This window comes from Leptodactylus fuscus, chromosome 8 (assembly GCF_031893055.1).
Source record: "Leptodactylus fuscus isolate aLepFus1 chromosome 8, aLepFus1.hap2, whole genome shotgun sequence".
Lineage (NCBI taxonomy): Eukaryota > Metazoa > Chordata > Amphibia > Anura > Leptodactylidae > Leptodactylus > Leptodactylus fuscus.
Window position 1 is genome coordinate 10,608,789 of NC_134272.1, and position 11,966 is coordinate 10,620,754.

An 11,966-nucleotide genomic window follows, 5' to 3' on the forward strand; every position below is an offset into this window, starting at 1 on the left:
CTTTAAAGGGACATCCAACTCCGTGTGTGGACAAGACAAAAATCAAGGGAACTTTTTTTTTTATTTTTTCTTTAAAAACATGGCCACTTTCTACCCTAAATAATGCCACACCTGTCCGCAGGTTGTATGTGGTATTGCAGCTCATCCCCATTCACTTCTGTTTTTTGGGGGGGTTAAAAAAAGGCAACCCTATTTCTCTAATCTTGTACATCTCCTTAGAGGGATCATACTTGAATTTTAGAAATATCTGCAGGAATATTGAGTACCCTTGGGATCTGCTGTGTGAACCGTTAACGTCACTGACTATGGTGGAACTGGACGGTCCTCTAATGTGCACCCCCGACTGCAGATCTCAGGGGGATTCAAGACACCTGCACACTCGGCTGAGCAATGGTATACAGTGCTATATCCTATTTTTCTTCTTCTTCACAGGACGCACAAGGTCACGACAACCATAAAGATTCTCGTGTGGTCTGGACCAATTCCAACAACCACCTGCTAACATCAGGATTCAACCAGGTAGCGTACGCCCCGAGGAACCACAAATCCACTCTACTACTGTCTGTCTCTTTCTTCCTACCTCAATCTTGGTGAGAGTACGGACTTTTTCTCGTTTTCTGACTTTTGAAGACTGAAACTTTATTGATACTCGTCATGGGTTATAGAAATAATCTTTTGCTTCATATCTTTTCATTTACTGTGACCCATTGTTGGAGTCGGTTCCTGAGGACCGATGTGTAACCTTATAGCGCTCCTCTTTTTCGTTAGTTTTGCTTGTTTTATTTGTTTCCTCCGGAGCAGCGCTCCAAGTATTTAGCATTTATATGTTACAACTCGGAGCTCTTGGGCCAAGAACTATTAGAAAAAGGTTAAGTTGTACAATGGAGTCTGTGGGGGTTGTCGTGGATAGCGAGGGACACAAAAAAGCCTTGGACGCCCGCCAGTTGGCCAGCCCTGCTATGGATAGACTTTATATTGTAGTTCAGGGAATACCAGTTCTGCTGCATAACAGTTAATGCTTGTTGGTTTGTATCAACTAAACTACATATTAGACATTAAAGAACACTTTTTTTTTTTACAGTTTATATATAGATGTAGTCTAACTTTGTAAGTACATTACATAAATTATTTGGTACGAATCCTAATATTGCATTATGCTCCAGAGCTGCACTCACTATTCTGCTGGTGCAGTCACTGTGTACATACATTACATTACTTATCCTGTATTATACTCCAGAGCTGCGCTCACTATTCTGCTGGTGCAGTCACTGTGTACATACATTACATTACTTATCCTGTATTATACTCCAGAGCTGCGCTCACTATTCTGCTGGTACAGTCACTGTGTACATACATTACATTACTTATCCTGTATTATACTCCAGAGCTGCGCTCACTATTCTGCTGGTGCAGTCACTGTCTATATCCAGTTACTGTGTTACTTCCAGGCTGGTGTAAAGACTACACAGGGTATGCTGGGAGATTTCAGCTCTGGATAACTAATATCTACTTGCTCTTCAGACACACAACACTCCAGACTATCAGATTGACTAGACATTTGTCATTTCCGTGTATACGTTATTATAATGTGTTTCTTCAAAATTGATCTGTTTTATTTTTCTTTGTCCCCCAATAATGTTCTTCTCGCGTATATCACCTCAGGTCAGGGAGCGAGAGCTGCTGCTTTGGGATCTTCGTAACTTCAGCCGTCCCGTAACCTCCTTCTCTCTGGATGCCTCCTCAGGGTAGGAATAAGACATGCACGTTTCTTCTTGTTTTGTTATTTTTCCCTCTGATTGGTTCTTAATTAGGTAATACAATGGCTCCATTGTTGCCGATTCCTCAATAATTAGCTTTGTCTTCCTGATGAAGCTTCACCTTGGAGCCTCTGTGAAGAATATAGTAGAGGATTGTTCTTGTCTGCCGTCTCTAAGGGTGTACGAACCAGAGAGATTGTATGGCTGCTATATGGTCCTTGGGGAGCTGGGCCAAGACCTGGTTGGTTCTACTCATTTTATGATTGGTTGGTGAGAACCTGAGCATGATCTTCTACAGAGGAATTACATGGCTAAGGAGGAGATGGCCTAAGGGTCATAATAAAGGGGTGAAGAGGAAAATCAGCACAAAACCCTACTGTCATCCAAGGCTTACTGGGGCCCCTCTCTTTGATCTATGGCACTACAATACCCTTATAATAGCCAGCATTGACCGTCTACAGACTGCTGCAGATAACAAGCCTCAGTCTACCAACAGGTTTTCAGATGCCTGGACATATAAAGTTACAGTCAGATACGGCATCATATCCTTTTGGGTAATGCGGGATCATGAACAGAAGAGGGTTCGTTTTAGGGATTCTAACTGCGGAATGGTTTACATTAGGAATTGTGATAGACCTGTCTGATCAGATGGGTCTTTAGTTTACGCTTGAAGCTGTAAAGTTGGGAGTTAATCTGATTGTCCGGGGTAGAGCATTCCAGAGAAGTGGTGCAACTCGGGAGAAGTCTTGTATACGAAAGTGGGAGGTTCTTATAATAGAGGATGTAAGTGTTAGGTCATTGAGTGAACGTCAGACTCTCTCACCACAGTGCCAGAGGATCATCTGGTGCCCAGGCTCCAACACAATAATGGTCACACCTAATTTTACGGGGGTTGTTGGCAGGTAGGTCCTCAGAATCATCATATCTGGTAGGCCCAAGGAGCCTTAGCCCAACACTGACTAGTAGTTTAGGATCTCAGATATGCCATGGGGATGCCCGTATGTGCCTGGGGTGTTCATAAAAAGTCTTAATACTTACATACTAATGTTCTCCAGTCTGGCGTAGGCGCAGTAACGCCAAGGTCTATAACCCTGCCTTAACGGAAGAAATGCGCATGCACCAAGCATTGAGAACATCAGCCTTGTATTTGGATATTAGGACGTACAGGAATATTGTTCTATTACTAAACCACTGGGCCACATATCAGTAGTTTAGTGTCCCAAACTCATCTGATGGGTTCCCTTTAAGTTTTGTAGGATGTATCGCCGCCTCCGCCATGGTGTCATTTTCCGTGAAAGTTAAATTTTCTCTCAATTACTATGGCACATGGAACAAAGGGGAAGGAGGAGGAGGAGCTGGTTTGTGTCTTCTCCAATCAGATACTCAGAGAAACAATGTTTATTGCATGGTAGTTGTGTATTTCATTAAGAAAGAATGGGAACATCCTGGAATAATGGTTAACCTCATTTGGGGCTCTTATCCAAGAATCCGGCTTCCTTCTAAAGAGACAGAATGATGGAGGGCTTGAAAGCACGTTCTTCAAGTTGGCCCTTCAGGCGCACAAACTACTTGAATCTGGCTACAAGTATTTAAGACTTTCTTCTTGTGCAACACGCTACACACGCCACTCGCAACTCGAGCTTCATTCACAGGGGTGTATAGATGTACAGTGATAGATCTGGATGTGGAGTAGAAGAAAGACACTGGACCTGTTTCTCCAACCCTCTGAGCTATAAGGTCCTCTGAAGGTCAGAGACGAGTAAACCTCCTTCTCAAAAGCTTAGGCCTCTGCATTGTCCGAGTCTTAGCCGTGTTCTTCACTTTTCATTACCTGACTGTGTATTTTCATGGTCCTGTGTATGAGGCCGGGAACAAAACTCAGGAGCGGTCCTATTCATGTCTGCCTTTTGGCCTGCACTCACCGACATCGCGCCTGACTGGACAACTGTTTTATGGCCACTCAGCACTTTAAATGGGTCTTCAGCTTGTTTTATTTCATAGCCAATTCTTAAAGGGGGTTTCCAGGCGTTATAATTGATGACCTATCCTTAGGATAAGTGTTCAATTAAAGATCGGGATCAACAACCAGGCCCTCCAACTGATCAGAGGCTGCAGCATTCGTGTGAGTGCTGCGGCCTCTTCGCTACTTACCAAACACAACACCGTACATTGTATAGTGGCTGTGGTTGCTATCACTGCTCAGACCATTCACTTGAGCTGCTATCAGGCCATGTCACCGATGAACATGACATCACACTGCCACTTCAAACAGCTGATCTGCAGGGATCTCGGGTGTTGGACTCTCATGGATGCTCAACTGAAGATGTATACTAGGGATAAACCATCAATTTTAGGTTGGTGGAGGTCTTTCTATTGGCCCCTTCGCAGATCAGCTCCTGACATACTTCACATACCACTGCGCTGCTAACTGGTTAGTGTAGTTTTGTCCCATAGACTCAAGGGCACGCTGCGGGGGGTCCTGACAGTCACACTCCCGCGGGTCTAAATCTAATGACCTATTTTAGACCGTAGCTAATCTTTGGAACAGCTTTTAATTTTCTGGCAGTATGTATCGGTAATAATTTTTGTAATGTATTTTATTAACAGATTTTGGCTCCTTTCTGAAAAATCCTGCATGTTACTCCTCTCCTTGCTTCTGTATTGAGACCCGTCCCTGCTTCTCCCTGAGGGTTGGAGAGAGTCACTTGAAAGCGTTATAGCTTGGGCGTCATAAAACTTGATACTAGAGGAGATTCTGATCTTTCATATGATGCTGAATCGGGAGAGTATTTATATGCAGCTGCTCCCAATCCCGATTGTATTTTCAACCAAATTGTGTAGATAGAACTGCAACTTGGTGTTGTATGAAAGGTAAGAATCTCCTCTTTCATACGACACCAGGATCACAATATGCTAATATGGCAGGCAGTGGCGGTTGTCAGACAGCTACTTCGTGTTTCAGATGTTTTCAACAGGAGCGAGACCAGCCTGTAAAGAGTCCTGGCCCTTTAAGAGTCAGGTGCACACTCAACTTTTCACTTTTGACACTAGGTGCACTTTTTAACCCGTCAGTATGGTCTGATCAGGTCAGAACAAACAGTAAGACGAAAAAATGTGTAAAAAATGATTGAAAATCAAAAAGTTGTTTTGCCGGGGGCAGCAATGTCAATGAGTGATTGGATTAGAGGAGACTGATTTTATTATTTTTCACTTTTTTTACCCCCCCATGTCTGGTTGCTTAGGGCAAATGTTATAAGTGAGAAACAGGTGAAAAAATGTAAACTATGTGACACAGGTTGTGCAAGAATATTGATGACTGGTGAGTTTCTTCAGCATGATCTTACATCGTTTCGAGGAGGTAGGTTTCTCTGGATGCTGTGAGGCGTATCATATACCAGCTAAAGAAATCAATAAAAATGAGCCCCAAATATGGCGACCAAAGAGCGACTGTCCAATGATAGAACGTCTGGATATCTGGTATCACATTCGGCCCCCCTTCCACCAATTCGGAACAAATCCTATAGTTACGTCTGGATATTTCTACTACAACCCTCAGATCAGACCGGTTCTTGACTTTAAGGCAGCCGGCTGCAGCACTAGCCCTTCTCCACTGATCTTTCCGCAAATGGGGGCCAGGCTTGATAAACTGCGCTCTCTGGATCAACCATTTGCTGACTGGAAATGGAAATGGTCAGGAGGAACGTAACACATCTGTTTTCTGATTACTCTGTTGTATCTGGCAGCGGATTACTTCCTTCTCCCTCTCGAGAACACATGCACACTCAGCAGAGATGTTTGCATATGGGAAAGTTGGAAAGAATAGCTATTGGCCGGGCACGTGTTTGGCTGACAGCTATTAAAGGTGTATGGGCACTTCATGGCCCCCTTTTGGCAGTCTGTAGCGTATACAAATGTGCATGCGAATACTGCTGTACAGGTGCATGCTCGGCATTAAATGGTAACTGCATATGGCTGGGTCACATCACATATGGGCATCATAAATGTCCTTCTGCGTAAGATCTGTCCTCTGCATAGCACGTGACCTAGAGAACAGGGATGTAGCTATAGGGGTGCAATCGCTACTGGGCCTGGAACCCTGAGGGGCTCCAAAGGTCCCTCTGGCACATCAACTATACTACTTTTCTAAATGGCACAAGGTAGGAAGGGGCCCCATTATAGATTTTGCATTGGAGCCTAGCAGCTTCAAGTTATACCTCTGCAGTGTTGTATGTGCTTCTCCATACTCGCCGCTCTCAGGACTTACAGGGGGCCCAGATAGGGAGCAGTGAGTATGCTTCTCAGTACTGACCGCTCTCAGGACCTACAGGGGGCCCAGAGAGGGAGCAGTGAGTATGCTTCTCAATATTCACCACTCTCAGGACCTACAGGGGGCCCAGAGAGGGAGCAGTGAGTATGCTTCTCAGTACTGACCGCTCTCAGGACCTACAGGGGGCCCAGAGAGGGAGCAGTGAGTATGCTTCTCAATATTCACCACTCTCAGGACCTACAGGGGGCCCAGAGAGGGAGCAGTGAGTATGCTTCACAGTACTCACCGCTCTCAGGACCTACAGGGGTCCCAAAGAGGGAGCAGTGAGTATGATTCTCAGTACTCACTACTCTTAGGACCTACAGGGGGCCCGGAGAGTGAGCAGTGAGTATGCTTCTCCGTACTAGCCGCTCTCCAGGACCTACAGGGGGCCCAGAGAGGTAGCAGTGAGTATGATTCTCAATACTCACCGCTCTCAGGACCTATAGGGGGCCCAGAGAGTGAGCAGTGAGTATGCTTCTCAGTACTCACCGATCTCAGTACTCACTGCTGTTCCTCTACTCTTGGTATTGGCACACACTATTTCAGAACCACACCAGCGCAGAGAAGGAGCATGGAGTCCTAAGAGTAGGGAGTACAGAGAAGCATACTCGCTGCTCACTTTCAGGGCCCTCCTGGAAGATAAATGAGCGCTTCTACCAATATAGATGGAATTGCTCACTGTTACAGGCGGTCTCTGGTAACTATTGAGTTGACGCCTTCTGATGATGATTATTTAGGAGAGCTGTGGCCAGCCGGGATCAGGAAGGGGCAGATTTTACCATTAAATCGCCCCCTGTGTACACTCCTGTTTTTGTAGTATAAAAGATGCAAAGTTTTTGACACATTTAGCCCCACAATCTGACAGTCACCAGATCTAAGTCTTTAAGTAGAATAAGACTTAAAAAAAAAACCAAAAAAAACCCCCAAGTCTAACTAACGTTGGGTTGTGCGACTTGAATTGCACGATCCTGCTGTTGTGTCTTGGTAGTCACCACTTGTGTCACGCTCCAGTGTACATGTATGGAGGAATCTATTTCATGGTCACTGTTCTGCAACACCGACATCCTTGTTTCCAAAAAAGTAGGAACAAAGAAGAGACAAAAATAAAAACACACCTACATATGGAGGAGATGTGACCCTGACCTTCAAAACTGCAACAATATTGCGAGAAAGAACAAACTGCTTTCCTTCAAGGAACCAACAAATCTTGAAATGTGACCCAGAGCAGTACAGGAGTGTAGCAGAAATATTGCAGCTGTAGCTGACGGCCATGCCTGGACCTCTGCACATGACTATTACATATGTTGGGTTTTAATACCAGAGGTAAGGTGTACACCGCAAGGCCTGCACTAGGGACACATCCATAGAACACACTCCTTTGCACTTTGCATGTAACCAAATGGACAGAGAGACACATTACAGTGGCACTCCTCTCTTCATCAAATTTTGCTTCAAACTCCGTGTCAAAATTTGCCACAAAACCTGTGGGTGTTCACACGTAAGATTTTGATGCTGAATTTGTCAAGCAAAAACAATTCTAATTCAGGAATTTTGAAGCTGATTTTTTTTTTTTCTGCTTGTCAAAAACTGACGAGAATTTTGACGCTGAATTTGAAGTAGAATTTGGAGGGAAAAAAAATTCAAATTTTTTTCTGCATTGACAGAAAAGCTGTATTTTCAGCCTCCCATTCATTTCGATGGGAGTTCTTTGGTGGAATCTGCCTGAAGAACGAGCAGGACGCTAAAGGTTAGTTCACACGCGGATTTTGACGCGGAATCCGCCTCAAAATGGCTTCCATTGACTTCAATGGGAGTCGCTCGCTTCCTTTTTCTGCTAGCTAGTAGCAGGAAAAAAAGAAGTGAGCTGCCCTATCTTGCCGTGAATTCCGCTGCTGAATTGGCCGTGGCATTCGTGGTGCGAGGCTCCGGCCCATTCATTTGGGCCTAATCCAACGTGGAACTCCGTGTTTTTACTGTAGCTGAAAAATCACCTACAGCCTCCCAATGAAATGAATGGAAGGCAGATTTCAGGGGGATTCCGCCTCAAATTCAGTGCCATATTCCTACGTGTGAACACTCCCTCAGGCTACACTAGAACATTGTGAAAAAACGGATGTTACGTTGTTTTTTTTCTCCACATCTGTGAGTCCACTTGCGTCTATTGTTGGAATCGCGAAAATAGATAGAAATAGGACACGTCCTATTTTTTTTTTTTTGTTAAAAGGGATCGTCGAAAAAAATAGGGGGGGAGATTTATGAAGACTGGCGTTTATACCTCTTCATAAATCAGGCACGCCCTCTGCCGGGGCCATGCGCCCACACTGAAATCTACAACTCATAGCTGGTGTAGATTTTGGGCATCATCTCTGCCAATTTTCTGGCACAAGTGATAATAAATCTGGCCGGTCCAGTGGCCCCATCCACACCATGTCCCCTGTCAGTAAGGAGGGCAGCATACAAGAGGAAAAAAAAAAATCACAATTTTTTTTGGGTGCAATAATGACTTTTTCTTGCCTACTATCTCAGAAAGCTGATGTACAAGGCGGGACGTATTTATTATGCTATTTATCTGGCGTACATGGCATGCAAAAGTTTTTTTTACAAAATTTGCGCAATATTTTGTGCAAACAATTTGCAACCTGAACCCCTTAGACCACACCCCTGGTGTAAATGGCCCGGTGGAGGGTGCGTCTAAGACAGGGGTCCTCAAACTGCGGCCCGCCAAGCACTTCTGTCTGGCCCTGCCGACAACGCCGGCAGGCGTGCATTTATAATGAAGCTCCTGGGGAGCTCGGGCCAGGCCATGGAGCGCACTTTACTTTATCTATTGGAGGGCACCGCTCCCGATGTCTGTGCGACCTGCTCTGCCTCCGGCCCACTGTTTAAAAAGTTTGAGGACCCCTGGTCTAAGATATGAAGAGGCGTGCACCACCTTATACATGAGGCTCGCCTTCCTCCAAGGGATATGAAGACTGGTGTTGGGATATGCCAGTCTTCATAACTCTCCCCAAAAGTATTCTTAAAATGGCCGGGCGACCGCGGTTTTCGTTGTCCGTTGTAGAGCATCTTCTATTGTAGTAGAAGTCACTTGTGGATCGAGCTTTAGGCTGTTCCTTTAAGTTTTAGGATGGGTCTCCATGTGGTGTGTGAGGTAATGGCTATTATACGCCCGCACTGGGCTGAAAATGAAATTTCTGTGTTTATAGAATAGATTTTCGTGTGGGCCTGGCCCCCTCTTTCCTCTCAGCACCACCACTCCCGTCCTCCCCTGGTCTCCAGGACTAGAGTTTATTTAGTAGGAGCTTAGCCTGCGGCCCATCTCTATAGAAACCATCAAATAAACAGGTCAGTGCCAGGCCTGAGGCACCCTGACTCCTAATCCAGCCGGGGCAGACGCCGCCACCTCACCAGCCATGACAGGATTCTGTGCGTGGTGCGGCGTGCGCGGCTCTAAGTATACGGTCTATAGACCGCAGAGTGGTGATTAAAGGGGAAGTCTGAGGTAAATGCCCAGTCCTGGCCGCAGCGCTACCCCCCCTTCTCTTCACCTCACCCTCCATCTCCGTCCCACCGGGACCAAGCTGACCCCATAATTATCCCAGAAATAAGTTTTCTTACCTCACCCGCCGCCCTCCCCTCCCTCTAATCATAGTTCTGGCAGATTTTAATGTCAGTTCAAGAAATGGCTCCCAGATGCTGAGGTTGGTCTAGTTAATGAAAGCGATAAATGAACTTAAGACGTGAGGCCATATGAAGATTTTAACCCTGTATACACCACTTCGCACATCACTACATGCACGGAGTCATCCCTACTCCGTATTATCCTTCAGGAGTCTGGAAAAGCTGGGTGGCAACCCAACTGAACACAACTTCGCTATAGCTTCGCCAGGGATTCCCGCCAGGTTTTTGAGAGTAAATATTATTGTTTAGTATTACGTAGCGGCGGATTTTTTTATTTTATTTTTTTTGTTAATATTATTTATTTGCTTTGGAAAGCCGCGGTTTAGATGCGCGTGAGAGGAACCCGACGATCGCCCGGCGGTTTTTGGAGAAGTTGAACGGAGGTTATTTTGCAGGTATGGAAGTGAAAGTTTAATGACCTCATAAATTTGCAGGTCTCGCGCTGACAAGGGGTTAAATAAAGGCGCACCGCAAGCCTCTGGCAGCGTCCCAGGCCGCAGAGAGTTAATAGCAAAGACATAAGAGAGCTTTGTGCGGGATACAATATCCCAGCATGCTTTTCTGCAGAGTCTGGTTTTTAATTTGAGGCTAGAAGTTGGCGCAGATTTAAGGGATTGGACGAGAGACGCGTCCAGAGTGAAAATATTTACACAGCAGCAAATTCCAGCAGGAATCCAGGGGCCGGTGTCTGAGAGCCAAACAAAGACTTCTTTCTGAGGTTTCACTCCTCCGTATTGTGATCCTCACTCACTCCTGTGTATTGTGTACTGCACTCTGTGCTTGTCTGTATACAGGGCTACACTTCCACCCGGCCTCATCGAGTGCTCTCACCCCTATCATCTGCACCAGTTGTGCCGTACTCGGGTCATTCCTCACGTGGCCATATTGAATGAGGGAATCGATAAACCTGATCTGCAACCCACACCATGGCCGAATACATTGCTCTCAACCCAAGCCAACCACAGCGGAACCAAATGGACTATCGCATTGGCACGTGAATTGCGAGACCTTGAACCATATGAGTTGTATTTTGCAAATACCCAAAATTTACACCATTGTCCATTCCTCTATATGGGGTTTGCCAAAATCCATGTGTTTGTCCCCAAAATAACCCTACTTGGGTCAATTGAACCAATTTTAGGTTTCGGAACTTTTTGCAACACATTTTCACTTTTGACACATTAGATAGCAGTTGGCCAATTTGATTGTTGGAAATCTCTCCATACACATGCATGCTTAGCCCCAGGCTCTTCTGAGGGGGGATCTGATCCTGCTCCCCAAAATCAATGGAGGACAGAAGGCACCCTGATGTCACATGAGAGTTAAGCTAGGTTCATATCCCCACTGGGCTGTTGTTTGGGTATGTCGGGGAACCTGAACTACTAAAGCAGCAGTTACATGCAGACCCCATTGCCTATAATTGGGGTCCACAGGGTGTTCACCATTGTCACAAGATTTTTAGTAGTTTCTACGCTGGAGACCTTGGTGCAGATGTGACCTTCGCTTTAGTCGTGTGCATGAGGCCCAACTTTATGTAAACGGAGGGCATCAGTTTCCTTCTCTTTTTATCAGTTTTTTTCTATCTATAAAACTGATGAGTTAAACCGGTGATCAGAACGTGATGTGAACGACACCTTAACATTTTTTTCAGCTTATTTTATTGTCTGAAACCTAAGGATCTGTTTACCCCTGTATGTTGCATCGTTGACAGGTCTAGCTTTTCCAGGTCTGTGCATAGTCAATGACAATAGGATTGGGTAATGGAGCTGGTTGTCTTCAGTTTTTGGGTATCTGTGTCTGTGGGATGACCAGACGAGGGCGACGCTGTGGTTAAAGGGCAGGTTCCTTGTAGGGGTAGCTTGTGCATTTGTAGTAGGGACTCCCCAATCTGCTGCATAGGACCATGTATTGTCATTCCTAACCTCTTCCCGAATTGCCTATACTCCTATACAACAATGACTGTGTAACCCACTAATCCTCTCCCTGACCGTCTCTCCGTCGCTCTCCTCCTCTCCCCTCTCACAGCCATGCTTTGCCCCTGCTTCTCTCCCTCACCCCACTGATATTTGGATAATATCTCTATTCCTTCACAGAGAGACCTTTCTTTCCTTGTAATATAAAACATCGCCTCAGGATGCACACACCTGCCCCCCTCCCTCCGCTCACTCCATGTACACTCGCCACAGATTAGCCGCAGACCTCCTGCCCAGTTTTCATAA

The 11,966-nt window shown here is 45.5% G+C and overlaps 1 protein-coding gene across 1 annotated transcript in view; it reads left to right on the forward strand.

The window, feature by feature from the left end:
- Positions 1-11,966, forward strand: part of CORO7 (coronin 7) — an 83,152-nt gene that overhangs the window by 25,086 nt on the left and 46,100 nt on the right. The window contains exons 8-9 of the mRNA XM_075284081.1: positions 433-519; positions 1,663-1,745. Coding sequence (XP_075140182.1) covers positions 433-519; positions 1,663-1,745 — 170 coding nt within the window. The remainder of the gene's footprint in view (positions 1-432; positions 520-1,662; positions 1,746-11,966) is intronic.